Raw genomic sequence first — 27,263 nt, forward strand, 5'->3', positions numbered from 1 at the left:
CACACACACACACACACACACACACACACACACACAGATACGTGTGTGGTTTCTCTTTCCTTTCTTGCTGCAGGCCAACCTGTATAACCACTCTGTCTTACAAGACAGCTAAGAGTAGGCAATGCTAACAACATATCCTTATGTACAGTGCTAGTAAAACATGGTTAGGCCTAAAGCTGATTTTAACAGCACTACAGAGATCACAGACTTGGAGAAGAGCAGGCAGAATAATGCAGTAATTGCCATGAGTCAGCAATGGGTTGATGACTAAACGTGCATGTGTCCATGTGTCCACCCAACAGACTCCACAACAGCCGTTCTACAGAAATCATGTGAAATCAAGATTACAGAAAAACGTCATTTGCCTTCTGCCATCCTATCTTGAAGACAAGTATACTGTCAAAAACAAAGCAAACCAAACAGGCTAACACGTACACTGTAAACACAAATACCTGACACATTAAATTCAACTAACCCTTCCAAACCCAGCAGAGCTCCCTTGGGGAGTAGGTGCAGTTATAAAACAAGCCTCAATGAAACCTGCTTGATGCCATATAGTGTGATTAGATTAACAGCATGTATGCAATCTCTAAAACTCCCCTGGACTCAAAACACTTTCTTACAAAAGGGCTTGCACAATTAATTACTGCTGCCCCACCAAGAAGGAGGGGAGGTGGATTAGCATAATCCAGCGACAATAGGGACCATGTTGGAGACTGAGGAGAAGGCTGGGGAGACTACTGTCAGTTTCTTTACAGTGTATTATTGTAAACCACAATCATGGCACCAGTCACTGATTCCCTAAACCGTCACAAATGTGCACCAACACGACAAATCCTAAAAGTACTGGAAAATAACAAAGCTCCAAAGCTCTTGAACTCTTAAACTGCATCACAGGCACCTTTCAAGACTTCTTTATTTATCAGTCATGAAGGCCGCCAAACTCTCAGTCAGGCAACACAGAAGAAGCACATGATTTCCCCCTAGTGGGTATCAGACGTTAGCGCCCTCTTTTCAGTTTGCTGAAAAAATAATTATAAAAGTAAAAAACATAAAGTGTTTTTTTTTTATTTACAAATTTGTATTTCAGTTTGTAAAATGCATGTACAACAATGTACACCAGTGTATGAAACAATTGTATCTGTCACAAGGTGAAACATTACTACATATGATTTTTTTTTCTTCAGAAAACAACAACCATACAAACAATAAACATCATATAGTTTGAAATCACAGTGAGAGGTTTAGTGGAGCCGTCTAACAATAGAAGGTATGTGGTGGATAATTTAACTCCATGGTTTCAAAATCGGACCTCAGAGAGTACCAGACAGTCCAGGATTTTTTTTTTGTTCGTTTGTTTGGGTTTTCTTTTGGGGGTGAGCCCAACTCACAACGCATAGGGACAAAGTAAAATCTTAGGCTGCACAGTGGTCTGTGAGGACCATTTTGAGAACCACTGATCTAACTAACAAGACACACTAAACTAATCATTAATCAGTAATTTATCTAATAATCAATGTGTATTATTATTATTATTATCATCATCATCATCACTATTTGGTCAGATGTTAGAAATTAAACAGTCGGAATGGAGTGAGGCAGGCTAAAAGGCTGCCAGGCTGAAACATTAGTTTTGTTCATGGGGAGTTTCTAGACTGCAGTGAAGCATTTCCATACCCGAGTACCGAGGAAACACACTGTAAAAGGAAAAAGAAAAGGCTATAAATACAGGTTTGGAAAGCATAACGTAGCTGAACAGATATTCTTAGCATGCAGCAGGACTAGTAGAGCGGACATTATGCCTTTACCTTTATGTCATCAGGTCTGTGCAATTATCTCCTGACAGCTTTTGTACACTCGAACCAGGCAGTTGAGTCGTGGCTTTGAACTCTAGGGGAAAAATGCAAAATGTAATATTCCAAAGAATGTCGCCTGTCACCAGTTCCAGTGGATGCCTGTTTCACCTCATGTGTTGTTTTTGAGGAATATTGTGGTAACTGATAGTGGTGTACATTTGGAAGTCGTCCAAAATCAACAACTACACTGTATGTGCAAAAGTTTGTGGACAGTGGCTTATTCAGAGGTTCTCCTGCCTTGTCACTTCTTTGAATACTTTCCAAGATGTAGGAATACTGATGCAAGATTTTGATTGCATTCAGCCACAATAGCATTAGTGAGGTCAGGTGCTGATGTTCAACGATCAGTTCAAGGATTACCCCAGTTCATCCCAAAGAGAACAGCCATTTAAACAGCCCCACAGCCCTAAGCTTTTCGTCTATGTGCAATACCCCCCCCCCATGTGCAATTAAGAGTCTTTTGCTGTAAATAGTATTGTTATTGCTCTTTTAATTCTTATTTATATTGTGTATATAGTGTAAATTATTTATCCAAATTTTTTTAACTGAGTGTCTTGCTATCCCTTTCTGCTGTTACACTGGGAATTTCCCCACTGCGGGACTAATAAAGGACTATCTTATCTTATCTTACACCGTCTAGGTGAGGTTTGGCATTAGGCATGGTGCCCCCAGGCTCATGTGCGGCTGCTCCAGAGTGTCTCGTTCTATTTCTGATGCTTTTCTATGCAGATTACACAGGCTGTGTGTTCTGCTGAATGTGCACCTAAAATAAATTAGATTATTATCTAATCATCATTAGATCTAATCATCATTAGATCAACATAGACTATGTCCAAATGTTTTTGTGGACACCCCTTGTAATGAATGCATTCAGCTACTGACATAGTTGTGTAAATGCACACACGTGGCTTTTCTAGTTGCTGTAGAAAAGTATTGTCAATAGAACAGAACTTTAGAGCAGATAAACATGAACCTATTGGCACCATGCCTAATGCCAGGCATGGGCTAGAGGTGTTTAAACCCCCCAACATTAAGATGTGGAGCAGTGGAACCGTGTTATCTGGAATGATGGTGCTTCATTCAGTACTTTTGGGATGAACTTGGGTATTGGAGATGAGTTTTGGTAGTAATTGTCCAACATCACTAACACTCCTGTTGCTGAATGCACTCAAATTCTCACAGCGACACACCTAAATCTAGTAGAAAGCCTTTCCTGGACAGTAGAGACAGTTACTCCAACAAAAGCAGAATAAACTCTTTTTAAATACCCTTATGTTTAGCAGAAACCATGAATAAGCAGGTGTCCATACAGGGTAGGGAAATATACATACCTGGAATAGAGGGACAACACTGGCAACTCCATTAGGCTCTGATGGGTCCTTTATCAGGATGCAGAGATAGTATATGATACTTTGCTGGAAACACAGGTAGGTCTGTATGAGCAAAACCTTACACACAAGACAGTAGCACTCACACTCTATTTTACTGATCACTGTAAATCCCAAGGTGTCTACTTACCATGTAAATGGCCTCATTGATAACAATGTCTTTGATCTTGCTCATTTCAATAAATGTAGTGCTCTCCCGTCCCGAGGCATATAAAGAGGACAGCTGGACACCCAGCGAGCCGATTATGAGAAGAGTTTCTTGGTCCACTTTCACAAAGTGGATGTGCAGCATCATTCCAACCAACGTCACAATTATAGCACTCGACAGGACCGTGGTGTTCTACAACAGACATTACACACAGTTAGCTCTGCTCTGCTGGCATTCTACACAGTGTCCAAATGTTTCACCTAGAATCAAGGCCATTAATTTAATTAAAACTCTCAGAGAGAACTGGCTCGCATGCTGGTAAGACACGCAGATCACAACCTCGACAAGACTATCAAGAAGCACCCTTAAGGTTTAAGGTCACAAGGGTGGTGCAGTGTTGCTTGCACAAACATAAGCCTCAGGACAGAGTGCTATGAGGGGAAACTTTGCCTCTGCGTCACAAAACCTAAAGTATGCTACAGAACATCCAGAGGTGCTGTGGACTAATTAAATAAACAGAAATCTTTGGCCACGATCAGTAAAGATAGGTTTGGAGGAAAAAGAGGAGCTGTATGTCATGAAAAAGAACAACCCGCTAACTGCTGCAAATGGCATTATCAACAATGCATGTGTGAAGGGAAGAAAAACTCCTTGATATCATGACCTGAACGTCACAGAGAATGTATAATTGAGTCAGGACTGCTAATAATAAAGCTTAAGACTGCAAATACTCTTTCTACAGCGTTTGTGCATTTTGCACTAGCCATGCTTTCAAGAAAATGTTGTCAATGCCTTATATTCCTGAAGTGGGTCAGCTGGCCTGTTTTCCGATTAGTATTGCTCACTCTCTTCATTGCTCCTACTCATGCCCCTCCCGTCTACTCCTGGCTCCTACTCCTACTCCTCCACACTCTTCATGAGTTATTTTTCAATAATTAATGTTTTATCCAGACATCTGCACTCATTTCCTTTAAAAAAAAAAAAAGAGCATGAAATATTTAAACACAAAGGTTTTTGAAAGCTTTTAATCTGATGAAACCCATCTGATGTTCTTTTCAAGCACTGTCAAGATGCCAATGAGCGCAAACAGCCAATGACTGTTCAGCATTCGCTAGATGATCAGAATGATAAATTATTTGTTGTAAATTCTGCCTGAACAAACTAGAGGGAAAATACTTTATTCAAGTTTTAAGGCCTTGCTTTTAAGTGCCCTCTAGCGGTGTTTAGTCACTTTCTAGTACAAGGGGAGGAACATCTGAGACAGCTGGGTTTATGAGACTCTCCCGTGAACTGCTTCTGGCTGAAATGTCTGGAAGCGAACCCGTAAGTACTGAAAAGGGTATTTCTGTGCTGGCCAGGGATGTTGCAGCCATGACTTTCCCCTCTAGTGGATATAGCTGTTAAATCATCCGGTATACAAACGGCATGAAGACAAGTATGTCAACAATTCTGCAGCTGTAAAGTTAAAAATAAAGCAACCCTTCCCCTCAACAGCTTGCTTACAAACCCACTCAGAGCCTGTCCCTACCTGAAACCCACCAGATCACATGGATCCCACCAAAGGCAGGAAGGCTGAGAACTAAACCTGGTTTAGAACTGACTGACTGAGTTCATATGGGTGAGCAACAAACTAAGCTGTGCTGGATTCCTGCCCAGCAGGACTAGACTGAATGACCCCTGCATGAGAAAATGAGAGCGAAGGGAGGGGATGGATGGATGGATGGATGGATGGAAAAGTAGTTCCAGTTACAAGCTGATTTGCTATATTTCTTATTTCAGCATCTGATACATATCTAGTCTAATAAACTGATGATATTCAGTTATTTTGCTATAAGAAAAACCGAAAAATTAAATTGACGTTAGTTAAGAAATAAACGTCAGGATCTAAAGTATCGATCCTTCAGTATCGATCTGCCCGGCTCTGGACCGACGTGCATACAAAAGCTACACTGTAATTACACTGTAAAACAAGAATCACAGCGTGTATCACCACACACCTCTCACACAGAGTGGATGCCTGAAAGTCAGCTCACCTCCGTGACGAAGAACACGGCGTAGGCGACCAGCCAGACGGAGCAGGTGTACACCATCACCTTGAGTAAAGACACCTTCGGGGAGCTAACAGTAAACTCTCTGCAGAAAGGAGTATAGTTCTGGCAGTCCAGTGAAATCGGTTTTCCGCTTATATCGGTGAACTGTCCTTCTTCAGCCATGTTGGAGACCGCAGCACAAGCTAACGCTAGCTCCGCTCAGCTCCCACGAATCACCGCTGGACAAACCTGTCAAAAAGACGTCCCATCAACAGCCAAGTGTGTTTCAATGCTCCCTGGTTTGCAGCTGATTGATACCTGTACAGTACGTCTACACTAATCTAATTTCACTTGATATTTACTGATGTTTGTAAAGACTTGGTGAGAATCAGTTCACACCAATGGAAGAGAACTCGGTGACCTTAACTCTGCGCTGCATTGTGGGTAATTGAGTTTTACCACTTTTAAACTTACACGTGAGATTTGTTTTCATGACACTGCGGAATTACACAATAAATGTCTTACATTTTACAAGTCTTAATTAATAAAATACATTACACATTTTGGTTTACAATTAGCAGAAAAAATAGTGATTAATTTTGGCCCTAATTAGAAAATTCGTAGAATAAATACACACAACATATATAATAATAAAAATAAAAAAAATGAGTCAATATTATATTGTTAGGAAAGGAAACGACCAGAAAAAAAATGACCCTTGGTGTTTCCTTTTAAAATAGACTTGTTAGACCCTGTTAGAGAGAGTTAATTCCCTATGAAATAGCTGGTGCCGTTACGGTAACATGGGACACTTGACTTGTAGCTATCTTATATCCCCTATTGTAAAATGCATATAGTGTAAACAGCTCCCTATGGCTAAACAAAATTCACAAAAACTTCAGCAATTCAGCAATAAACACTGTCCCTCCACCTTTTACTGCCTATATTTTAAACACATTTTTAAAAAAATGTAAACATTACTTTTGTGGTTTTACCGAAGCATTCAAAAAACAACCTAAATCTGTAAGACGAAATATTAGAAAACGAGGTTAGACACAGGTTATGTGTTAAATCCAGGTCCAGAAATAGAAATACGCGCCAAGAGTTTAGCTCCGACTGCTTGGACGGCTCCGGGGTACACACTGGCTTTGGACCTGGGTTTGCCACCGTAGCTAGCAGCAGCAGCAGCAGCAGCAGCTACGCTACTAGCGCCGTTTCTCGTTTTCACTACATCTCCCAGCACACCTCGCAGGAGCCGTTCCCCTCCGACCTTCAGGCTGAAAACAGAGCGGATCAGCTGATGTGACTTGGCAACAACACTCTCCGAAATCAACCGGGCAGCGGAATTACTTAACCAGCTGCTTTCAAAAACAAGCGGCCCGACCTTCCTGTCCAGTCCGTGAATTTGTCCAGAAATAGTCCGGACGCTGTTGTGTGTCCTCCTGCGGTTGGTTTGGAGGAAAACACTCCCGCTGTCTCGCTCGAAAGACAGATTTGTGGTGCTGTTTTGCTAAGTCAGGAAGGCTGCTGACCGCTGACTCCAGAGCTGTTGTTTTGGGGTAAACACACTTCAGAGACCGTTTAAAACGCAGCCTGACACAAGGAGCCAGTCACGCCCGTCTTCTGTATGTGTGTTTATAAGAGAAAGTCTAATATTTGCTCCTATTGAACGTTAGCTAGAGGGCAGTGTCCCCTTTTTTCCTCTCTGTCAACGAAATGCTAATGCTGCTAGCTTGCTGAACAAAAGCTCAACACGTCCGTCCGCGGAGCTCGTAGCCTGCGGTGATCTCCAGTTTGGTTTTGGGGAGCGTATACGAGCTGGAAACGCCTTTGTGCTGATGGTGGTGTTTATTTATTAACGACTGGCGATCACTAATGGTCGTTTGAGCCGCTCGATCTGTGGAGGTGGCAGTATGCAAGGGAGCTCAGTGTACAGGACCAAGGCCAGTATGAGTGATAGCTAGCTGGCTGATCCATTTCTATAGCCTTATGGTTGATTTCTTGAACAGAGTCAGCCCAAATAGCGTTAATAAGCTGAAGCTGAAGGTGTAGCCTAATTTATTGTAAGCTAAGTGAAGGACCTCGACGTGGTTCGAGCGGTGTCATTAAGTTACTGTGTGTCTGTGCTGGAGACATGTTGTTATTTTAGACTGTGTACGTGAGTGGGTAAGTTTTAGAGCAGCTTTAAGGCCTTTAAACTGGTGCAATAGTTGAGCTAGTTAGCTAGTGCAACCCCGTTTTGCAGGCAGTGTCATAAGTGGTGTATGTGTGGTGTTTACGAAGCAGACCCAACTTTCTGATCCAGCAATAAACTCCGCAGCTCGAATGAACGGTTATCATCAGGTGCGTTATCAGGTCTGAGCAAGTTGCTTGAAATTCGGCGAGCTACCTCAGTTGTGGCCCCAGGATGAGCGGGCAGGGAGTGACCGGCGCCTTGGTCTGCCAGGAGAGCTACGCCTGCGGCGGCTCGGACGAGGCCGCCTACGAGTGCGACGAGTGCGGCAGCCTGCAGTGCGCCCGCTGCGAGCTGGAGCTGCACCGGCAGGAGCGCATGAGGAACCACGACAGGGTCCGGATCTCTCCGGGCCATGTGCCCTTCTGCGACTCGTGCAAAGGCGACGGCGGGTGCCCGGCCAACGGTGCTCGCCTCAGGGCCGTGGTCAGGTGCCAGGGCTGCAAAATCAACCTGTGCCTGGACTGCCAGAAGCGCACGCACAGCGGCGTGAGTAAAAGAAAGCACCCTCTGTCTCCTTACCCGCCCTGCAAACCTCCGGAGGCCAACATGAACACGGCTGATGAGGACACGCAGCGTCTGAACGCTCAGCTGGACAAGGTCTGCAGCTTTCTCATGGTGGATGAGAAGGAGGAGATGCAGGTATGGGAATGAGTTGGATTAGGGCTGTGGCTCCCATCCGAGAGTCATCCCTGTGGGAACTGGCACTATGCTCTGTACTTGGTGCTTTTAACAGTGCTTTTGGTTTTTTTTGGTCAGTGTTATGTAGTTCACATCAGCTAATTAAAGGAATGGTTAACCAAAATAAAAACAGTCCCCCTGTCCCAAACATAGTTGATCGTAGATGATCTACACTTTTGGAGAAAGGTTCTTTGCAATGCACTTTCGGTTCCATAAAGAAATAGTTAATAAAGAAGTAATAAAGACCTTTTAAAGGTTCTGTACGCTTACATCTCTCCTACAGGCCTGGTCCTTTATGGAGTGTAGGTTGGTAGTGGATCAGTTGGTAATAGATGACAGGTGACCATTACTTTTCGGCTACATAACCCTTGCAGCTATAGTACAAGACTTAAGAAGCAAACTTTGGACAGCAAGCATGGCTTGGACAATGGACTGCGTTTGGCGTGTGGGGACAACTGAGTAAAATTGATCTTTTGGTAAACCATTACTTTAATAAATCCTTCTGCACTTTAAATGGGATCTATTTTCTAATCTACTATCTGTTTCATGGCCGTGGCTGTTAAACTGTTCTGGAAATGTGCTGTAAGCCTCTAAGCTAGAGTAATCATCTACACATTTCTTAATGCAATAGGTTGTGTGCATATGCAATACAGTGGTCAATACAGTGGTGCTGAATCTTATATGACAGACCTTTATTAATGCGTATTAAAAATGATGACCACTAATATAGTAACACCTCTACTGTGATCAGGTGAAGAACGCAGAGGACTTTGTGAAGAGACTGGGATGTGCACCAGACGAGCTGCTGAAGGTGGTGTCCATCTTCGGTAATACTGGGGAAGGCAAATCGCACACACTCAACCACACCTTCTTCAAGGGCCGTGAGGTGTTCAAGACATCCCCCACCCAGGAGTCGTGCACTGTCGGAGTGTGGGCAGCGCTGGACCCGCTCCACAAGGTGGTGGTCGTGGACACAGAGGGGCTCCTGGGAGCGGGAACAAACCAGGGCCAGCGGACACGTCTCCTGCTGAAGGTGTTGGCTGTGTCAGACCTGGTCATCTACCGCACGCATGCCGACCGCCTTCACGACGATCTGTTCAAGTTCCTGGGCGATGCCTCAGATGCTTATTTAAAGCATTTCACAAAGGAGTTGAAGGCCACCACTGCCCGCTGTGGTCTGGATGTGCCGCTTTCCACTCTGGGCCCAGCTGTTATCATATTTCACGAGACCGTCCACACCAAGTTACTAGGCTCAGGTCAGTGATCTGGAACTCTCTGGAGTTGCTATAATATTGATAACTTGTAAATGTCCTAATATTCAGTGTTTTTAGTTTCTAAAAACTGTCCAGCGCTAATTTACGCCCGTCAATGTCCTACAGATAAATCATCAGAATCTGCTGAGCGCCTTCTCCAGGAGCGCTTCAGAAAGCTTGGGCTTTTTCCAGAGGCTTTCAGCTCTATTCAGTATCGAGGGACACGTACCCCTAACCCTCCCACCGATTTCGATGGCCTGCTGAAAAGCGTGGAGTTGCAGTTAAACAATACCACCACACGCTCTCCACGTTCTGCTAGTGTCATCTACAAGGCTCTGCAGGTGAGATGCTTTCTCATTTAAATTTGGCACTGCAAATGATGCTTTTTAAAAGGTCTCTTTCTTTCTCAGGTGAATATGAAATGCACAGTATTAACAAATGTGCAGTATTCTTGGGCACAGTGACCATTTTATTACAATAAAATTTTATTACACGTTTCCCTTCATGAAGAGAAGATAGCATTTGTGTAGTTTTGTGTACTGAAAGCTCGTTTTACCATGGAAAACTTGTCTTTATCTCTTAAAATCCAAGAGGCTGTTTTTTTTTCTTTGCTTTGAATTGAGCCTGGTTCAAAAACATGAAATGCTGAAATATGTAATAACAACTATCTTAGTTTTTTGGTGGAAATGGGAAGACAACTGCTGTGGGCTATCTGAGTGGTCATATATAATATGCAGATAATATATAAATATATAAGAGACCATCCTACATCATCAGTTTATCTGGTTGTACCATTTATAGGCAATGTGTTTATGAAAATTAACATTTCAAACAACATGGAGAACATTTCCCCTAAATTCCTAATAAAAATATTTGCTATTTAGAGCATTTATTTGCAGAAATGACAACTGCTCAAAAACAACTGTTCAAATAATGCAAAAACATTACTATAATAATTATAATGCAAAGAAATCTACATATATATATATATATATATATATATATATATATATATATATATATATATATATATATATATGGCAGCAAGGAGGGGGAAAGGCTATAATGAGACAACCATTTTTTTTAGCTTGTTATTAAGAAAAGGCAGTTCAGTGGAACTGTAGAGGTCATGGTAACGTGCAAGACCAAGGCAACCTTTAGAGTCAACTGATCAGTTGCTGGTGAGACAAGCAAATGATTGCCAAGAACCTGCAAGAAAGCTTAGCTGCGACAAGGTGGGGCGCTGTTCTCATCAGAAACCTCTGAAGTGTGCTACAGAATATTTGGAGAAGTCAGGTGAGTTTTAGAAACAAGCATTATGGACTGATGAAGTCAAAACCGACGTCTTCTGCCACAGTCACGTACATTTGGAGAAAAATAAGGATTGGAATTACTGACTGTGAAGCAATAGGGTGGATCTGTCATGCTTTGAGGGTTCTGTTGCTACCAGCACTATTGACAACATTGCATGAGTCGTACAAAATACCAGCAAATCCTGGATGCAGAGGTCAAACATTTGTTAAAAGGCTGAAGGGGGAGGCGGGTGGGTGGAGAATGGCTTCTACAGCAGGACAAGTAGACAAAATATACATCAAAACCACAATGGACTGCCTGAAGAGACACAAATTGATACTTTTGGAATGACCTTCAAAGTCCTCTGACCTAAACAATTTTTGGATATATCTTAAACAAGCTGTGCATGCAGAACAACCCATAAATATCTCTGAACTAGAGACCTTCTTCAAAGAAGGATGGGGAAAATGTTCAGCTACAGCAACTGAAAGACATTTATCTGCTACAAAAAGCCCTTGCCAACTGTGATTTCTGTGATTTCTTCTTAGGTCCATACTCTGTAAGGTGCCTGTGTACGGTGTAACTTTTACACATGCCACATTGATGACTTTGATTATTTTTATTATTTTATGTTATGTGTTTTAAAAATATCGGTTCTAAAGGTTATGCATCTGTAATCTTAGGCTTTGAGTGAGCGGTTCAGTGGAGAGATCCCGGACGAGCATCTGACCAGCAACTCCTTCTTCCCTGATGAGTACTTCACCTGCTCCAGCATCTGTCTTAGCTGCGGGTGAGTGTTTTATAGCACCATGCTTGTTGATAGCAATACTGCTTGAATGTTCAGTGTGTTTGAACCAAAGTCTGCTGTATGTGCTGCTGGGTTTTAGCTCGGGCTGCAAGAACAGCATGAACCATCTGCGGGAGGGAGTGAGCCATGAGGCCAAGCACCGCTGTCGCTATTCCCCTCACTATGACAACCGCATTTATACATGCAAGGTCTGTTACACCTCTCAACTCACCAAACATCTATTTGATTAGATGTTTAGAAGTTTTTGAGAATGTTTTATGTGATTATTTCTAGGTATGTTATGAGAGTGGTAAGGAGGTGATTGTGGTTCCCAAGACAACAGCATCCTCTGACTCACCCTGGTTTGGCCTAGCCATATATGCCTGGTCTGGGTAAGGTGCTATTTGGCTATTGGTTATACTGCATTGTGGTGCATTTAGCGGATTGTGTTAAGCCATATCTGAAAGCTGACACTTATTTCTTTTTGCAGTTATGTGATTGAGTGTCCCAACTGTTCAGTGATCTATAGAAGCAGGCAGTACTGGTATGGGAACCAGGACCCTGTGGACACAGTTGTCCGTACTGAGATCCAGCATGTTTGGCCAGGGGTGAGCAAAGAAAATAAAAAAATCTTCATAACTAATGTTGGGTTTGAATATAAACATTGTGTTCTTCATGATAACACTTTGTATGATGGCACAATATTGGTCCGCTTCCACAGTCCTGGATTTTCTGCCTTAATAGACATTGTGCCGTGTTTTAGACCTAAAACACAATTGTGTGACAATTGGTATTTTTGCTCTTGGGCTCCCCCTACAAGTTGAAATCAGTGTAGCATTTTGAAGCTGTTACTTTAAGGTAAATTGCTGTATAATGTTGTTTTCAAGTCAAATTTGACATATTATTAGAAGTATTATAGCAATTTGAATACTAATAGCAGCCCATTTGTATTGTTGAATGTTGGCACATTGCTATTATTGTGTTTTTGGTATAAGTTGTGCATATCATATGCACTCAAGCTCTTTGAGTGCATCCCACATGAATGTTCTTGTATGTATGTGTATGTATGTGTACATACAATTTTGTCCCCTGTACTAGCTGTTGCCAACACTCACAAGCTATCTAGGTCACCCCTATCACACGATAGCTACTAACATGGAAGGGTGTGGATAACACTCGGCAACAAGCTGCTTTCCATTGAAAGATCCTTTTCTGTTCTGCCCTGCTCTGTTTTTCCTAACTCTGCAGTATCATTGTTTTGTCCCCCCCCTATGTTTTACTGAAGTCTGATGGATTCCTGAAGGACAACAACAATGCTGCTCAAAGGCTGCTGGATGGAGTGAACTTTATGGCTCAGTCAGTGTCGGAGCTGAGCGTCAAACCTGCCAAGGCCGTCACTTCCTGGCTCACCGACCAGATCGCCCCTGCTTACTGGAAACCCAACTCTCTCATACTTGTAAATGTCATAGCATTTCTTGACTTTCCATTTAGAAAAGGGTAAAGTATAGAGAATAAAACCACAAATGATGGTTTGGACAAAGCTGTATTCTCTCTTTTAGTGGATGGTTAGTTAGTGTTAGAGGTATGTCTAAGGACAAGCTATGTGCAGCACATGATTGGGCCTACAAGTAGATGCTTCTTTAAAGTAAGTTACAGTACATAAGGTGTATGATCATTGTAGCACCCTATATAGTATTTAGATATGTGTTTTATGTTTTGGAAATGTTTCAGAACTGCAAGAAATGTGGTGAGGGCTTTAAGGATAACGATACAAAGCACCACTGCCGGGCCTGTGGAGACGGCTTCTGTGATGGCTGCTCCTCCAAAAGCAGGCCTGTACCTGAGAGAGGCTGGGGGCTGGCACCTGTAAGGGTCTGCGATGCCTGCTTTCAAAACCGGGGCATTCCAGAGGGTAAGCACTCCTATGCTAGCAAACATATCTTGGGCAAGTTTTGAAGAGGCTATTTAAGGATTTCAGCGTCAATGTTTAGTAGATCCACAAGCAAACTACATATTAATGGGCCTTATTAATCAACTGTTCTTGAAAAGAAACCTCTTCTTAAAACCCACATATACAGTTTTCAGAAAATGTTCATTTTCTCCAGCGTTTTCTTGTTTGCGATTTGTTCAGTTTAGCAGGACATTGAGGCATATGTTTATTATAAAAGCATAGCTGTGAAGTGGTTGAAAAACAAACCATGAATCTGCTATGATAAATTCTGAAACATAATTGTTCATAGATCTTACTGTATGTGTGTGGAAGGCTACGCCATGTCTGTTCTCTTAATTGTACTATATTTCCAAATGTTTGCAGACACCCCCCTCTGAGGAATGCAATCAGCAACTTTAAGCTGCACCTATTGCTGACACAGATGTGCAAATGCACACACACAGCTTGTCTAGTCCCAGTAGAGAAATACTGCCAGTAGAATAGGACTCTCTGGAGCAGATGAACATGAACCTATTGACACCATCTTGCCTAATGCCAGATGTGGGCTAGAGGGGTATAAAGCTCCTCAGCATTGAGATGTGGAGCAGTGAAACTGCTGTTCTCTGAAAGGATGGTTGGTGCTCCATCCAATACTTTTGGGATGAGTCCCAGGACAGTACTTCAACAAAAGCATTTTGGGGAAAATAAACAATGGATAAACAGGTGTCTCAACTTATGTCTATATAGTGTAGGTTTCAGTTTCAGTGTTCTGCAAAGATTTTTCCAACAGAATTGTAGGCTGTCTCATGAGGTTTACCTGCTTCCACATAACTTTGCGCTCTCTCTCTCTCTCTTTCAGAGCTGTTTAATTCTGCGTTGACAGACGACGAGAGTGGGACTTTGATTGCCAGAAAAGTAGGAGAGGCTGTACAGAACACTTTAGGAGCTGTGGTCACTGCCATAGACATCCCTCTGGGTTTGTATTACACTGTTTACTTAAATAGCCCACTGGAAATGCTGGAAATCAGTTAATAAGTGATTACTATACTGCGATCACAGTCAACCTGAAATCAAAAATTACATTTTGGCTTGTTACTTCACATCCTTGGTCATACTGGGCCTAATAAATCAATTGCAAAGGAAAATGATTCATCAATCATCTTGTTGGTCAAATGATTAAGATAAACTGAAAATCATCTTCATGATATCTACGTTTGATAAATGAACATGGCAGTTATGTTTGAGTTTTTCCTAAGTAATTTCAAAGCCTACTGTGCTACTTTCCCCCTCTCACCGACCAGGTTTGGTTAAAGATGCCGCTCGCCCAGCTTACTGGGTACCTGACCAGGACATCCGTTGCTGCCACCAGTGCCAACGCGAGTTTAGCGCCCGCCTCTCCATCCATCATTGCCGAGCCTGTGGGCAGGGTGTGTGTGACGGCTGCTCCCCTGACCGCCGCGCCGTACCCTCGAGGGGCTGGGACCATCCTGTGCGGGTGTGCACTGCTTGTAACCAGAAACCTGGAGACCTTTAGCAGGACAGGAATTTCACAGTATTCACTCAGACACCCTCCCCGCACACAAGATGCATTGGTTCAGCCCAAGCTGGGAGCAAAGCACCGTGCTATGAAGTTAGAAAGGAGCAGCTTTGCCTCTTCGTCCCAACGTTCTTTCACAAGCTCGTCAGCACTGCTCTAGCTTTCAGTGGACTGCAGCTCCACTGAAGTCCAGCTCAGAACGACAGAGAAGCAAAGACTCAAGTATCATGTTTAATTTGCAGCTAAAATCAATTGGGGAAAACTTGACAATATTTTGACAATCCATTGCTTATCATGCTATATAACCCATGTTCACTGTGCACCCATCATATCTGACAGTAGTATGTTCCATATTTCTGCCGTTTGGGGGATATGAACTGAAGAGCAGCACAGCTGCTCTTCAGGTCATTCTCATTTACGTTCTGCATGAATCCAGGGAATGCCTGTACTGTAAGCAAAGGCAGGTAGAAGGTCATTACCAGAAACTTGCAAAGCAGGCTAGTTTTACAGTTCTTGAGCTTTAGACGTTTCGGTCCTTATTTTTGTTGCTTTTGGTTTCTTACCTCAAAGAGTAATTGATTTTATTCAGCATACCCTTAATGTAGTACTTTAGGGCCATTTCATTTTAACCCAATGTTTTGCCTCCTATTGAGCTCATCTGCTTGATCATAGGATGATCTCAGTAAGTCAAATACGTCTTATTTTATAAACAGGATTTTAGTGGGATTTATTTTTTACTTAACGTTTAAAGTAAATCACAGTGACTACTGCCACCAAGTGATTGACATGCATACTGCTTTTAACACTAAGCCATATAGAAACTGCACAAAAAAGGCATTAAGATGTGGCATTGCTTAGGGGGGATGAACACGGTCAATCCACTTGACTATACCATCATAAAATCCTCTGTTGCAATGTTAATATTCATATTTCAGTCATCACTACAGTAGTTGTCATCTAGCCCCTGGTATGGGTTTCATAGATTCATATAATGGGTTCTTGGCCAAAATAAAGCTTGTCTAATTGAGTTTGTTTTATTTGAAGTGTAATATTAGGATGACTGAAAGTGACCGAAACAGACTTAAGTAACATGAATATCAGTAACTGTTTTACGCACCTATGGTGAAATTAAACTTGAGTACCTCTCTAAAGTGTAGCTGTGAATCTTTTAAAGTTGCACATCTGTGTTTGAACTATTGACATGTGACAATATGGGGATATACACTATGTGGACAAAAGTATTGGGACACCTGATCATTCATTTACCTGCTTCTGAAATTAAGGGCATGAAAAGGTTTGTCTTGCTTTTGTTGGAATAACTGTTTCTACTAGATTTTTGCTAAAAGGATTTGAATGCATTCAGTAACATTAGAGCATTAGTGAAGTCAGGATGTTAAATGATCACCACCCCCCCTACATTCCCAACTCCCACCAAATGTATTGGATGGAGCACTATCATTCGAGAAAACAGGATTTTATACCTCTAGCCAATAGGTTCACGTTTGTCTGCTCTAGAAAGTCCTATTCTTTTGGCTACAGGGACTAGACAAGCTCTGTGTGTGTTTACAAGTTTGCACATCTTTGTCAACAACAGGTGCAACTTAGAGTACATAAATAGATTCATTGGAAGGGGTGTGCATCAATTTGGACATATAGTGTATCAGCATATCCAGCATCTGATGTATTTATTGTATTCTGGCGGTTTACAGTAATTGTAACTCTCCATACATGAATGCTGCGTTTTCCCATAATGCAAATCAATGTACACAGCTGTAGCCTAAATGTTAGAGAAGCAAGCTTGGCACTAGAAGGTTGCTAGTTCAAGCTGCTGTACCAGAATCAGGGGAGTAAAGCATTAATGGCTGAGGTTCCCTTGAGCAAAGCACTAAAGCCCAAATTGCTACCCAGACACAGGTGGGTGCTATATTTTTAAATTGTTTGTATCAGCATCAATATTCCACAATTCTCATATCTGTGCATCCCTTGCACATTTCTATCCCCTTTTTCCAACACTGTATATGAACCCCTCATTAATTTAAACTGTCCATGTGCGAAGGGGAAAGAATACATGCAGTTCCACAGTTGTGTCTGGATTCCGGCAACATTAGTGTTATTACTGGAGGACACTTTAGCTTATTACCAGCAGGTGGGGCTATAGCTCTTTTCCAAAAAGTCACTCTGTGAAGTTGTTACTCGTTTAAAACTTTCTGACATGGTTATGTGCAAAATAGGCTTTCAGTTACTAAAAAAAATAATTCTTTAAAAAGGGAAACTATGCAAGATTTCACTTTTGTAACAAACCTCAAGCCATGGTCCTCAAACCAGTCCTAGTGTACAGCATAGTTTGGCTCCATTTAGTTTCAAGTTTTGTTGGAGCAAAAAAATCTCAACCATTTAAGGGGTTGATGATGAACAATTTGGGAACCATCGACTTATAGGAAGACCCTGTCCCTCCACAAACATTACTTCTTCATTATGAAATCTAAGGTGCGGTTCTCGTTCTATAGTAGGAGTTTATTATTTCATATTTTCTGGACATTCGTGTTCCCATTTTACAAAGAGTATACAAAGCAAGTTCACTGAGAAATTTCATATTTGAAGCACAGTCCTCACTCAATCCTTCAGCCTGAAATTGCACTTATGGAAGTCAAAACTGAAAATTAAGAGTGGCTGCAAAAAAAGAAGCTTTTTTTGTTGTCTTTGTGGTTCAGTACATATGACCAGCTTTTACTGCCAGTCATAGAAGCACTGTTGAGTGTGTGTGTGTGTGTGTGCACCAGCTAGTTTTGTCCTTCTGGTGTCGCTCCATCTTGGTAGTCACTGTTATATGGGTAGTAATAGAGATCATGTTGGACGGCCATTAGAAGGCCAGGCAGTCCTCTGCGGCCTCCAAGTTGGGAGGAGAAAACTATGTTGGGGATGGAGTCTTTCCCTGCAGGGTGTGGAGAGGGGATGGTCCTGAGAAGATGCCCATCTCTAAGACTCCACAGACGGGTGTAGCAGTCCTGGCCCACTGCGAACACAAAGACAGTGAAGTTGTAAAATAAAACTATTAGAAATTACATAAACTCCTAATCAAATCAGTCTACCACACTGACATATAAGAGTAATTGTTTTATTGTGTACATACATGCTCATGCATTTCTCATTTGTGCATTTTTTAAAGGCTGACTCTGCATAAAAACAAATTGAATCAAATAATGGTGAAATGTCAGGTTTCATGAGACAGAACATCAACATGCAGTATCTCCTAATCAAATCAAAGTGAGGTCAGAGACTTGAGACATCAGGGATTTTGGCAAACTTCTTTGTGCACAGTGCATCAAATCAAATGAGCATTGCCATCAATAGTAACAATAATCTGGGCTTTTAAAATAAAGAGAAACAAAAATAACTCTTACCTGCTAGCAGCAGTCCCTCTTGCTCACTCAGGTGAAGAGGCAAATAGGCGTACTCATTGTGATGACCTTCGTACTGCTTTACTGAACGCCTAACACGAATGTCCCACAGCTTAATCTGAGGAGATAAAGCAATGCAGCTTGTAAATATCAATTCATATTTTTAGTATACTTTTTCCCTGAACAATTATTTATTTATGTGTTTATTTTAAGTTGTAACAGTGGCATTTGTTTCAGAACGCTCATTGCCATGAGGAGCCTCTCAGACCTTTCCCAGCATGTCAGCAGCGAGGAGGTAGTTTTCATCCTGCAGGAGTCGGACGGAGGTGACGGCAGAGTCCTGATAGAAGCGGCAGGTTTTCCAGCTGTGGTCCCGTCCTCTGCCCCGCTGCCTCAGGTCAATGCTGAAGATTTCCCCCGAACGGCAGCCATTAAAAAGCACTGGTGCCTTACACAAACAGCACTATGTTTCAACCCAATATGGACCCAGTACCATGCAAAGTAATGTGCCATCAATGTATATTTCTGATGTCTTTGTCAAAAGCTGTATCATTTAGAGAATTTGGAAAAAACACCATAGCAGACAGATGATTAAACATGTGCCTTTAGGAAATTTCACATCACAGCATGATTTTCTAAGTGTATCTCAAGTATCATCAGTAATTCTAAAACAGAGAACTGGATGAATCATAAAAAACATCTTTAGGCCAATTTTAGAGAGTCTGTAAAAACGAACAGCTGTGAGAACTGCATAGTAACATGCAGCTGATTGCATGTCAGCTTATTATGTCATTACCTTATTTTATTACTTTATTCTTTATATTTTAACGTGTTAATTTATTAATTTATGTTGCAATGATGATTTTAGTCAATTACAGCCTAGTTACATTTTCTGGATGTGTAAACATGTCTAAATAAGTATAATGATGTCTTTCTGTCACTTGACACCTAACTCACTCTTAGCGCAAACTGTTGGGCCAGAACGTCACTGCCAGTGCCGTACATCTGTCTTCGGCCGGTCACGGCATCAGTCACAATGACATGCCGTGAAAGACCTAAAGGGATGTTCAATTATTAGATGTCTGTTCAGAACAGGAGATAAATCACATGGAAACAAAGAAAACCTCACCAGTACTGAAGGTTTTATCAGCCTGAGGATTCAGGCACCAGGCACAAGACCAAGCTGTAGAGATCTTAAAACTGCAAAGCATTCCAGGCTGGTCTGATTATAGAAAAGAAGGAAGCAGTTGTAGGTAAATCTTAATAGGAACAAATGACTTGCTGTATTTTAACAGCAATAGTTCAAAGAAGTGATGGAGGGATGGAAACGGACAAAAATGATTCAAGACTTCTCTCACCAGGATTGGAGTTACTGAACAAAGAAGCAGGTAGCAAACTGACGCAGCCTGGAGTCTGTGATATACCCACCAAACACAACCTGAGGTGGCTCATCAGGAAAATAAAGACTCTTCTTATGAGTTATAATGACTACAAATATGTTATAGCTAGCAGAGTGGATAAGAATTACTTAATGCACAAATGAAAAGGATACAACACATGAGAGTCTGAATGAGTGACAGAAGCCCAACACACAGAGTTCACCTGGAAAAGGAAGGCAAATGAAGAGTTAATTCCCCTTCTTTCTTTGCCACTGAGTGCATAAAACAGTGTGCATATAATCTTCCAGCTCACCTTGCGGTTAGTGAAGTACAGGTTATCACACATCTCTACAGACAGAGAGCCCTTCCTGCAGCCACGGAAGTTCATGATGCCGTACTTGCAGCCTCCATGAGACACATCATTCACCGTGAACACCTGCTCACAAGCCGAGTCTGCCTAAGGAGTAAGGTTTTAAAGAATGCACAGCAAAGACCCGCAAACAAATTAAAGGAATGCTCCAGCATATTTCAACCTAATCTCTGTTACTGATGGAATTCAACAACTGCCCAATGTTTTCTATTAAAGGGGAGTGCTGCGAGTTCAGACCATGTCATCAGCATACAGTTGTTACAAGAGAAGAAAATAAATGACTAAAGAAGAGGAGAGAACTTTATAAGCTAGAAGGCTGGACCCCCATTTAATGGGCAGACAGAAACAGAACTGAATGATAGAGAGGAGATCGCCACTAACGGGGTGCCAGAACATTGCCGCGAGAGACAGAGGATAGAAATGGAAATGTATAGATGTGTGTGGGATAGGGTAGGGTGTTAGATTGGAAGTTGGAGGAACTTCAGACATGAACCTCCTCCCACACTTAGGTTGTTTCAATCCAGGTTTTCTGTTCTGTTTTTATAAGGACTGGGAAAACTGCATGATTAATTGCAGATGGAGAATGAACATATGCTACAGATGTGGCAGAGACTAGGACGTTCTTTGCGTGTTATCAGAAAATAGGACATTTGTGACATGACAACAACATTTTCTGTGTGCCCCATTAGGATTTCTTTGTCTATCTGGTAAAAAGGTAAGCCCTCACCACAATAAGACGAAAGTTGTCTGTGTTTGGGCTGCTGGAGTCAGAGCTCTGCACCTCCAGCTTGTGACGTTTCATCTCACTGACCTTCACCTCGTGCACCAGCCTGATGAGGATTACAGCCCATGCAAATCAAAAGAAAAAAAAATGAATTTTAGAAAAAAAATAGAATTTAAAGAAAAGAAATAGAATGACATTAACCTATATTAGCATAGGAAACACTCCAGTGTTTTTTACCCAATCTCAAACAGTTAAATCTATAGCATATAAGTCAACAAAGTTCTATACATATGGAAATGACTTTCTGTGGTAATCCACTGTACGTTTCATTTATGTTGCAGATGCCAAAGCAGAAAAAGGATGTACTTCACTTTGTTTTTCCTTCTCCTTTCAACAACTTACCGTTACTGAGTTGTGAGGTGTTTTTTTAAGAGCAATAATATACTAGTTGATTTACCATTAATTAACAAAATAATTTAGCTAACTTGTGGAGAGAAACATACATCCCAATGATGCCGTACCTGCTATAGGAGCTTGGTGGCAGCAGGCCCAGATGGCGCCTCTGCAACAGCAATGCAGAGTTAAGTCCAGTCCGTGGAGCTTTCTGTTTAGGGGTTCACAAGACTTGGTCAGTGGAGAAGCATATGCTCAACATCACTGATCATAAACCTTAAGGCAAATGGCTTGAATTAAATAAAAGTCATGCTTTTGTGGATAGGATGGGTAATCTCTGCTCTAAACCAAACTAATGGTACAATTCATTACACTTCTTTGTTCAAATAATGCCTGGACATGATTACAATCACCTGAGTGCTTAAACACACATTAGCAACTGAAAGCTCACCTTACTTGGCTGCTCATCCTCCGCAAGCAGCTTGGAGCGCCTTTTCTCTTGTTCTTTCATCTCCAGCATCTCCTTTGTTAGTGGATTGCAGTTATTGTGACCAGGCAAAAGCCGGAAGTAGCGATTCTTTTCCGGGTCAAAGTAGAAGCCTGGCAACTCTTAAAAAAATAAAATAAATAAAAAAAAATAACAGTTAAAGTACAACAGTCTGAGGACTGGTACTACTAGACTAGATGTCTGTCACATTTGCAACATACAACACATTTGTAACAAAGCTAAGAGAAAGATGCTACAGCATCAAGTTATCTTTTACTTAGTACAGGGAAATGTGGTTTTTTTGTGTTGTTTTTGTCCATGGTACAAAAAAGTCAAAGCATATTGTATCTGCTGAAGGAAAAAAACTCCAAAACACAATTGACAAAATGTAAAGCGTTTAACTGTGAGAAGGCTGAAAAACACTGGATAATTCCTTTACCCAGTGATATGAGCTAACCTGGAGCAGGCGCAGTGGCTGTTGATGAGGAAGCGGCCTCTTGGTCTGAACTGCTCTCTGCTGCTCGGGGAGAGGGCCCCGCTGCCGTACTGTCCCAGCTGCACATTAACAAAACACATGACTGTTAATGATGCAATCCACATGTCTCCATTTCTAAAACTGCAACGGGGTAATGGCATGGCATTTATCTACTCAAAAAAGGATAAAGGTTAACTCCGTAATACTATAGGTTATCCATATGCAGAAGAAGCTTTAGCATATACTTAAAATATTTAATAATCTTGTTAAAGATAGCTATACACATATACATATATATGTTCAACACCCTTCACTGACACAGGTGCTTAACTTAACACAAATAGCTTGTATACCCCTCAGAGAAAAGCACTCCTTATGGAATCTAAGTCTAAGTGTAAAATCCCCATGCTGTGTAACAGAGGGACTTTAGACTCTAGAGTGATGGAGCTCCATCTGGGACCTCTGTGTTGAGTTGGAGAGGTGTTTGTGACCCATAACTGAGCATCCAACGTCATTACTAAACCCCTCTAGTGCTATTTTGGCTGTATTTAGTAAAACAAGCAGTGTAAAGCTTTCCCAGAACAGTACAGACTGTCACTGGGATAAAAGTCCCTATTAAAACCTCTAACTTAAGAAGATACGAGGGGGTCCACCAACCTTTGGACAGCAATAAATGAAAAGATTAGCCCTTATTTTAGGGAGAAAGTAGCTATTTAGCTAGCTAACTACTTTAGGCGTTGATCAGTGGACGCTTTACCCATACTCGTGACTTCTGCCAGCGGAATGGTCTCTCCTTCTCCAGTCAGCCCGACGTTGATGCTGCTGCTGCTGCTGCTGCTGCTGGTGGTGGTGGTGGTGGTGTTGTTTGCCCCTCCCTCGCCAATTTCGTCTCTTCATTTCTCGTATTCATGTGTAATGAGAGGCACGGAAGTAAAAACTGCTACTACTACACACTACGCAGGCATGAGGAGAAGTGGAGAAGGCACGTCTAAGCATTAGCTAGCTAAGTTAGCTAGCTAGCTAACTAGCCAGCCAGCTAGCACCTAAAAGCCTACCACGTTAATGTACACGTGGTAGACCATGTTGTTTGGACAACATCCAAACACTTTAACTCTCCCTCGAATTGTTTAGGTCGAAATTATCTCAGGCTATGGCTGTTATCCACAAAACACCTTAGTCTTTCTCGCGCAAACACACGCACACACAGGTATCGTCCCGCCTGCCTTAGATAACGTTGTTTCCTCGTGTGGCTCGGCAAACACCCTGCCTACTACGCGCCCATTGGTTGGTTCACCGAAAATATGTATCATTCCTGCATGTGATTGGATATCTGCGATGTCAATCACATGAGAGGACGGTACGAGAGGGACAATAACACACAGAGCAGAGCGCGTTCATATGTTGTAGACCTTGTGGACAGAGAGGAATGACAAGAGATAAACGTGTTTATTTCAGAATTAATTAATAAAAACCTCGTTAAAAGAGACAAAAAGAGCGGGATGAACATTATGAACATTAAGCATATACACTAACCAACATACCCATGGCCAAGTGAGCAGACGCTCCACTACATTTCTGTGGTAGATTTAATGGATTTTTATGCGAACACAATTCACCAGGATGTTCAAGCTATTTAAGTGTATTTATATAAATATACGGATATAAACATATGCAATATATAGATGTGTGTGTTTCTGTTATGGTTTTGACAGCTATCCTAAGCCACGCCCACGTCTTAAATCCCTTTATTGTATTGGCCAAACTGCTGGACACTGAGGTCCGTATTGGTTGTTTTTTTTTCATAAGGGTCCCAAAGAAGTCTGAGATTTTGAATATTGGGTTACAGTGTGGCAAAATGGCGACTGTCATTCAGAATCCACTAAAAGCGTAAGTAATAAAAGAAAATATCTATATGCTTTTCAAAAGGGGCTGATTTCTAGCTGGGGACGTATGTCGCACGTATAGAGCCGGGCTGTAGAGCAGCTATGGACGGAGCGGTTGGATGCAGATTCCGTGCATGTTGGATTTGAGACTCTGCAGCTTGCACGCTCGTGTGTAGTTTGTGCAGCGTTAGTTTAGTCTTTGTGTGTTTATGGGCTTGCGTGTGGAGCCCTGTGGCTGTGTGCTGGATGGTGATCTGCAGATCTGCTAGATATGGGATTGTAACTTGCAGGATAGCTTTGCTTGCATGAGTTTTTTTTTTTTTTTACTGCAGTGCTCTTTCACTGATGCTGTTCTGCATCTATAAGCGGGTGTAGAATAAGTTAACTATAATACAGTGGTGATGTTTTGTTGTTGTTGTTGTTGTTTTTTTTAGTTTAATGTCTTTGTTGTTTGGTGTGGGAAATAAGGAGAGGTGGTTAAAATGTGCTGAAATCGCTCCTGCCCTGTTTAAGCTTTTGTAAAGCGCTTCGGTCTGGTGCGATTTCTTTCTCTAGACGGAAAGCCTGTACATTTAGCCTACATCCATACACTTCCACACCACTTCACTGTACTCCTTCAAGCTTCACAGTATTTCTGTGAATAAATACATTCTTTGTTCAATCTTGTTTATTTGAGCAATGTAAAGCTGTTAACCAGGACTGCTGGAGAGTTACATACTCACATATTCTGATGAAGTTAAATTGGTTATCATTGTTGTAATTATTTAGGTATTTAAAATTACATTTCAAGCGATCTATATATTTTTATATCAGTTATTATTATTATTATTATTATTATTATTATTATTATTATTATTATTGAGTAAAAGATGTATTGTTTGCCATCAGTTTAAAAAAAAATTTGTCTAATGTAGTTATAAATAAGTCTTAATCACGGAACTGCATGGTGTTCAATTAAAACTGCTATATATGGGTTAAATAATGTTACATATAATATGCCTTTCAATAATCCTGAGTAAAGTATGCAGATGGGTTAAAAAAAAACAGCATTAACAAAAGCATATGAGTGTGCAGCTGCTTATGAGTTATATGAGTAAACTGGAGCCATGTAAAAATTGTGTGGAATCGAGGAGGATTTCTGAGACTGTTTAACTGGATACCCCGCTTGCAAACACTGTAAAATAGGATTGAGGGAGAGTTACACACTCTAGTGGTTTAATGCAGTAATAAATAATTGTTAATCACTGAAGAAACTGAATAACAGTGAAATTATATTGAATGTTCACATTGTGATTTCAGATATTTCATTGCCTCACTTTGGCAGCTAAATGCATCCAGTGTATTGTGGAGGCACTGTGGAAAATATTATACACTCTAATAATTGAATGTAGTCATAAATGATTGAACCACATGCTAATTAAAATTGAAATATAACATTCTTTTGGGTTAAAGAATGTAAAAAACTATCCTCATGGGTAAAATAGTATTGAATAAAGTGTATTTATGAGGTAAACGCTTTTACACAATATGTAGCAGATGTTGGTTTGTTAACATTGGTTTGGTCTGCCTAGAAAGTAAGAGGAAAACACAGCACTAATCACAGCCCACAGTAGACGCTGTGATTTGATTAAATGATAAGTGTCATGTTGTGGTTTTCTGCATTAACTGAATGGCAGAACCCAGCGGTGAGAATGAACCAATTATATATCGTACAGCTCTTCTGTACAGTGGTGCTCAGGTGTTTTCATAAAGGAAGTCCTGCATTTTGCTCATGCATGTATTTTAAACTACTTTTAGTGTCAGATTTCTTATTCTTCGATTGTGCTAATATTAATTTAGGTCTGATTTAAAAGTGAGGAATTTATTAAGAAGGCAAGAAAACAACATTCATTCACTAGGAGATCTTTGGCCTAAGTAAAATATATACATATGTATGGCACATTTCTCGAATATACACCACTGCTTAAAATCATGGAATCCCTGTTTTCCCCAGCCATATAAAATCCTTCTTTAATCCTTTATTCCTTTATTATTTATAAATACATTATTATATAATAAAATATTATACCATTACTGAAGTAGTTGCAAACCCAAAGGTTTTGCCTCAATACGATATGATTTTCACAAAAACACTTTCAGTATACAAATACTTGAGTCATTTTGTTTCTTCCAAAACCATGATGTTAATAGAAATAGGCAAAGTCCTGACCCCTGTGTGACAGATGACTTATTAAGGTCTGTGCGTTTATCATCCTGAGCTACATCTATTCTGCATCTCCACACAATACACAAAAAGGTCACAAACTATGCATCAAAAATGGCATATGTGGATTTATCATTTGGATTGTGTGGAAGATGTATTTTGGGGGTGGCACTGTCTGTGAACGGCAGGATGGTGCAGATTACACACACATACACACACCCAGGATCCTTCAGGGCCCATCTGTTCAGAGGAACCGCCTTAGAGAGGTGTCACACCACGAGAGAGCGAGAGAGAGAGAGACCCATCTGCTCAAAGAATTGGGGCACACACACTACACATACCCCATGCACGTACATAAACACACACACACCCTACATACACACACACACACACACACAAACAATACACATACATGCTCCTAAAGAGACATAGGGGAGGGGAAGCACAGATGGGAAGCACTGCACACGCACATGTTTTTTCACACTTTCTGATCTACACATACACACTCACACACATGCCATACATTCATGTACAGCCTATAGACAGCACACAACTGTATACATATATATACAAACCATACATGAAGAGCATGTATCTCAAAAAGGCAAACAGGGAGAGCTGGGAAGCTAAGTCGTTTGTCCTCAGCCGTTGTTCTTATTGCTCTATGCAGGGTGTCATTGTCCATTTATGGCATTATGGAGGAATGTAAGTGCACAAAAAGGTTTGAGTGTCCCAGAAGAATTTGTCTTTGTTGGGCTCTTCCCGCTATGGGAATCTCATTGTTCCAGAAGCATCTCAAAATTCGTCTTATTAAC

At 41.3% G+C, this 27,263-nt stretch overlaps 4 protein-coding genes across 9 annotated transcripts in view; 2 read left to right on the forward strand and 2 right to left on the reverse strand.

The window, feature by feature from the left end:
* Positions 1 to 1,088: 1,088 nt before the first annotated feature.
* On the reverse strand, positions 1,089 to 7,032 carry pigh (phosphatidylinositol glycan anchor biosynthesis, class H). Of its 4 annotated transcripts, none has more exons than XM_072685313.1 (6): positions 6,807 to 7,032; positions 5,426 to 5,671; positions 3,375 to 3,584; positions 3,188 to 3,271; positions 1,809 to 1,890; positions 1,089 to 1,697 (listed from the first exon to the last, which is right to left on the reverse strand). In XM_072685313.1, the coding sequence occupies exons 2-5, from the start codon at positions 5,603 to 5,605 to the stop codon at positions 1,819 to 1,821; spliced, it is 546 nt and encodes a 181-aa protein (XP_072541414.1). In that variant the 5' UTR covers positions 5,606 to 5,671; positions 6,807 to 7,032; the 3' UTR covers positions 1,089 to 1,697; positions 1,809 to 1,818. The 4 variants fall into 4 exon arrangements, with proteins under 4 accessions (XP_072541414.1, XP_072541398.1, XP_072541405.1 ...); XM_072685297.1 differs by having other exon boundaries at positions 6,566 to 7,032; XM_072685304.1 differs by lacking the exon at positions 6,807 to 7,032 and adding an exon at positions 6,404 to 6,550.
* zfyve1 (zinc finger, FYVE domain containing 1) lies at positions 6,605 to 16,287 on the forward strand. Its single transcript, XM_072685276.1, has 11 exons — positions 6,605 to 8,297; positions 9,088 to 9,592; positions 9,716 to 9,930; positions 11,566 to 11,672; positions 11,770 to 11,878; positions 11,964 to 12,061; positions 12,160 to 12,277; positions 12,955 to 13,125; positions 13,401 to 13,581; positions 14,459 to 14,575; positions 14,901 to 16,287. The coding sequence occupies exons 1-11, from the start codon at positions 7,830 to 7,832 to the stop codon at positions 15,131 to 15,133; spliced, it is 2,322 nt and encodes a 773-aa protein (XP_072541377.1). The 5' UTR covers positions 6,605 to 7,829; the 3' UTR covers positions 15,134 to 16,287.
* A 1,342-nt stretch (positions 16,288 to 17,629) lies between these two features.
* On the reverse strand, positions 17,630 to 23,596 carry wdr21 (WD repeat domain 21). 2 transcript variants are annotated; one of them, XM_072685325.1, is made up of 13 exons: positions 23,120 to 23,596; positions 22,345 to 22,442; positions 21,852 to 22,009; positions 21,529 to 21,611; positions 21,011 to 21,113; positions 20,227 to 20,370; positions 20,087 to 20,136; positions 19,893 to 19,972; positions 19,664 to 19,756; positions 19,492 to 19,589; positions 18,803 to 18,982; positions 18,538 to 18,652; positions 17,630 to 18,149 (listed from the first exon to the last, which is right to left on the reverse strand). In XM_072685325.1, the coding sequence occupies exons 1-13, from the start codon at positions 23,257 to 23,259 to the stop codon at positions 17,917 to 17,919; spliced, it is 1,575 nt and encodes a 524-aa protein (XP_072541426.1). In that variant the 5' UTR covers positions 23,260 to 23,596; the 3' UTR covers positions 17,630 to 17,916. The 2 variants fall into 2 exon arrangements, with proteins under 2 accessions (XP_072541426.1, XP_072541435.1); XM_072685334.1 differs by lacking the exons at positions 21,529 to 21,611; positions 21,852 to 22,009; positions 22,345 to 22,442; positions 23,120 to 23,596 and having other exon boundaries at positions 20,227 to 20,366; positions 21,011 to 21,095.
* A 601-nt stretch (positions 23,597 to 24,197) lies between these two features.
* The window catches only part of dpf3 (double PHD fingers 3), a 42,953-nt gene continuing 39,887 nt past the window's right edge, over positions 24,198 to 27,263 (forward strand). For both annotated transcript variants that reach the window (XR_011979999.1, XM_072685358.1), the window contains exon 1: positions 24,198 to 24,249. Coding sequence is in view for 1 of the 2 variants with exons in the window: in XM_072685358.1 (XP_072541459.1) it covers positions 24,218 to 24,249 (32 nt within the window). In the remaining variant the exon portion in view is untranslated. The remainder of the gene's footprint in view (positions 24,250 to 27,263) is intronic.

The sequence above is a fragment of the Salminus brasiliensis genome, chromosome 1, assembly GCF_030463535.1.
Source record: "Salminus brasiliensis chromosome 1, fSalBra1.hap2, whole genome shotgun sequence".
NCBI classification, from domain to species: Eukaryota; Metazoa; Chordata; class Actinopteri; order Characiformes; family Bryconidae; genus Salminus; species Salminus brasiliensis.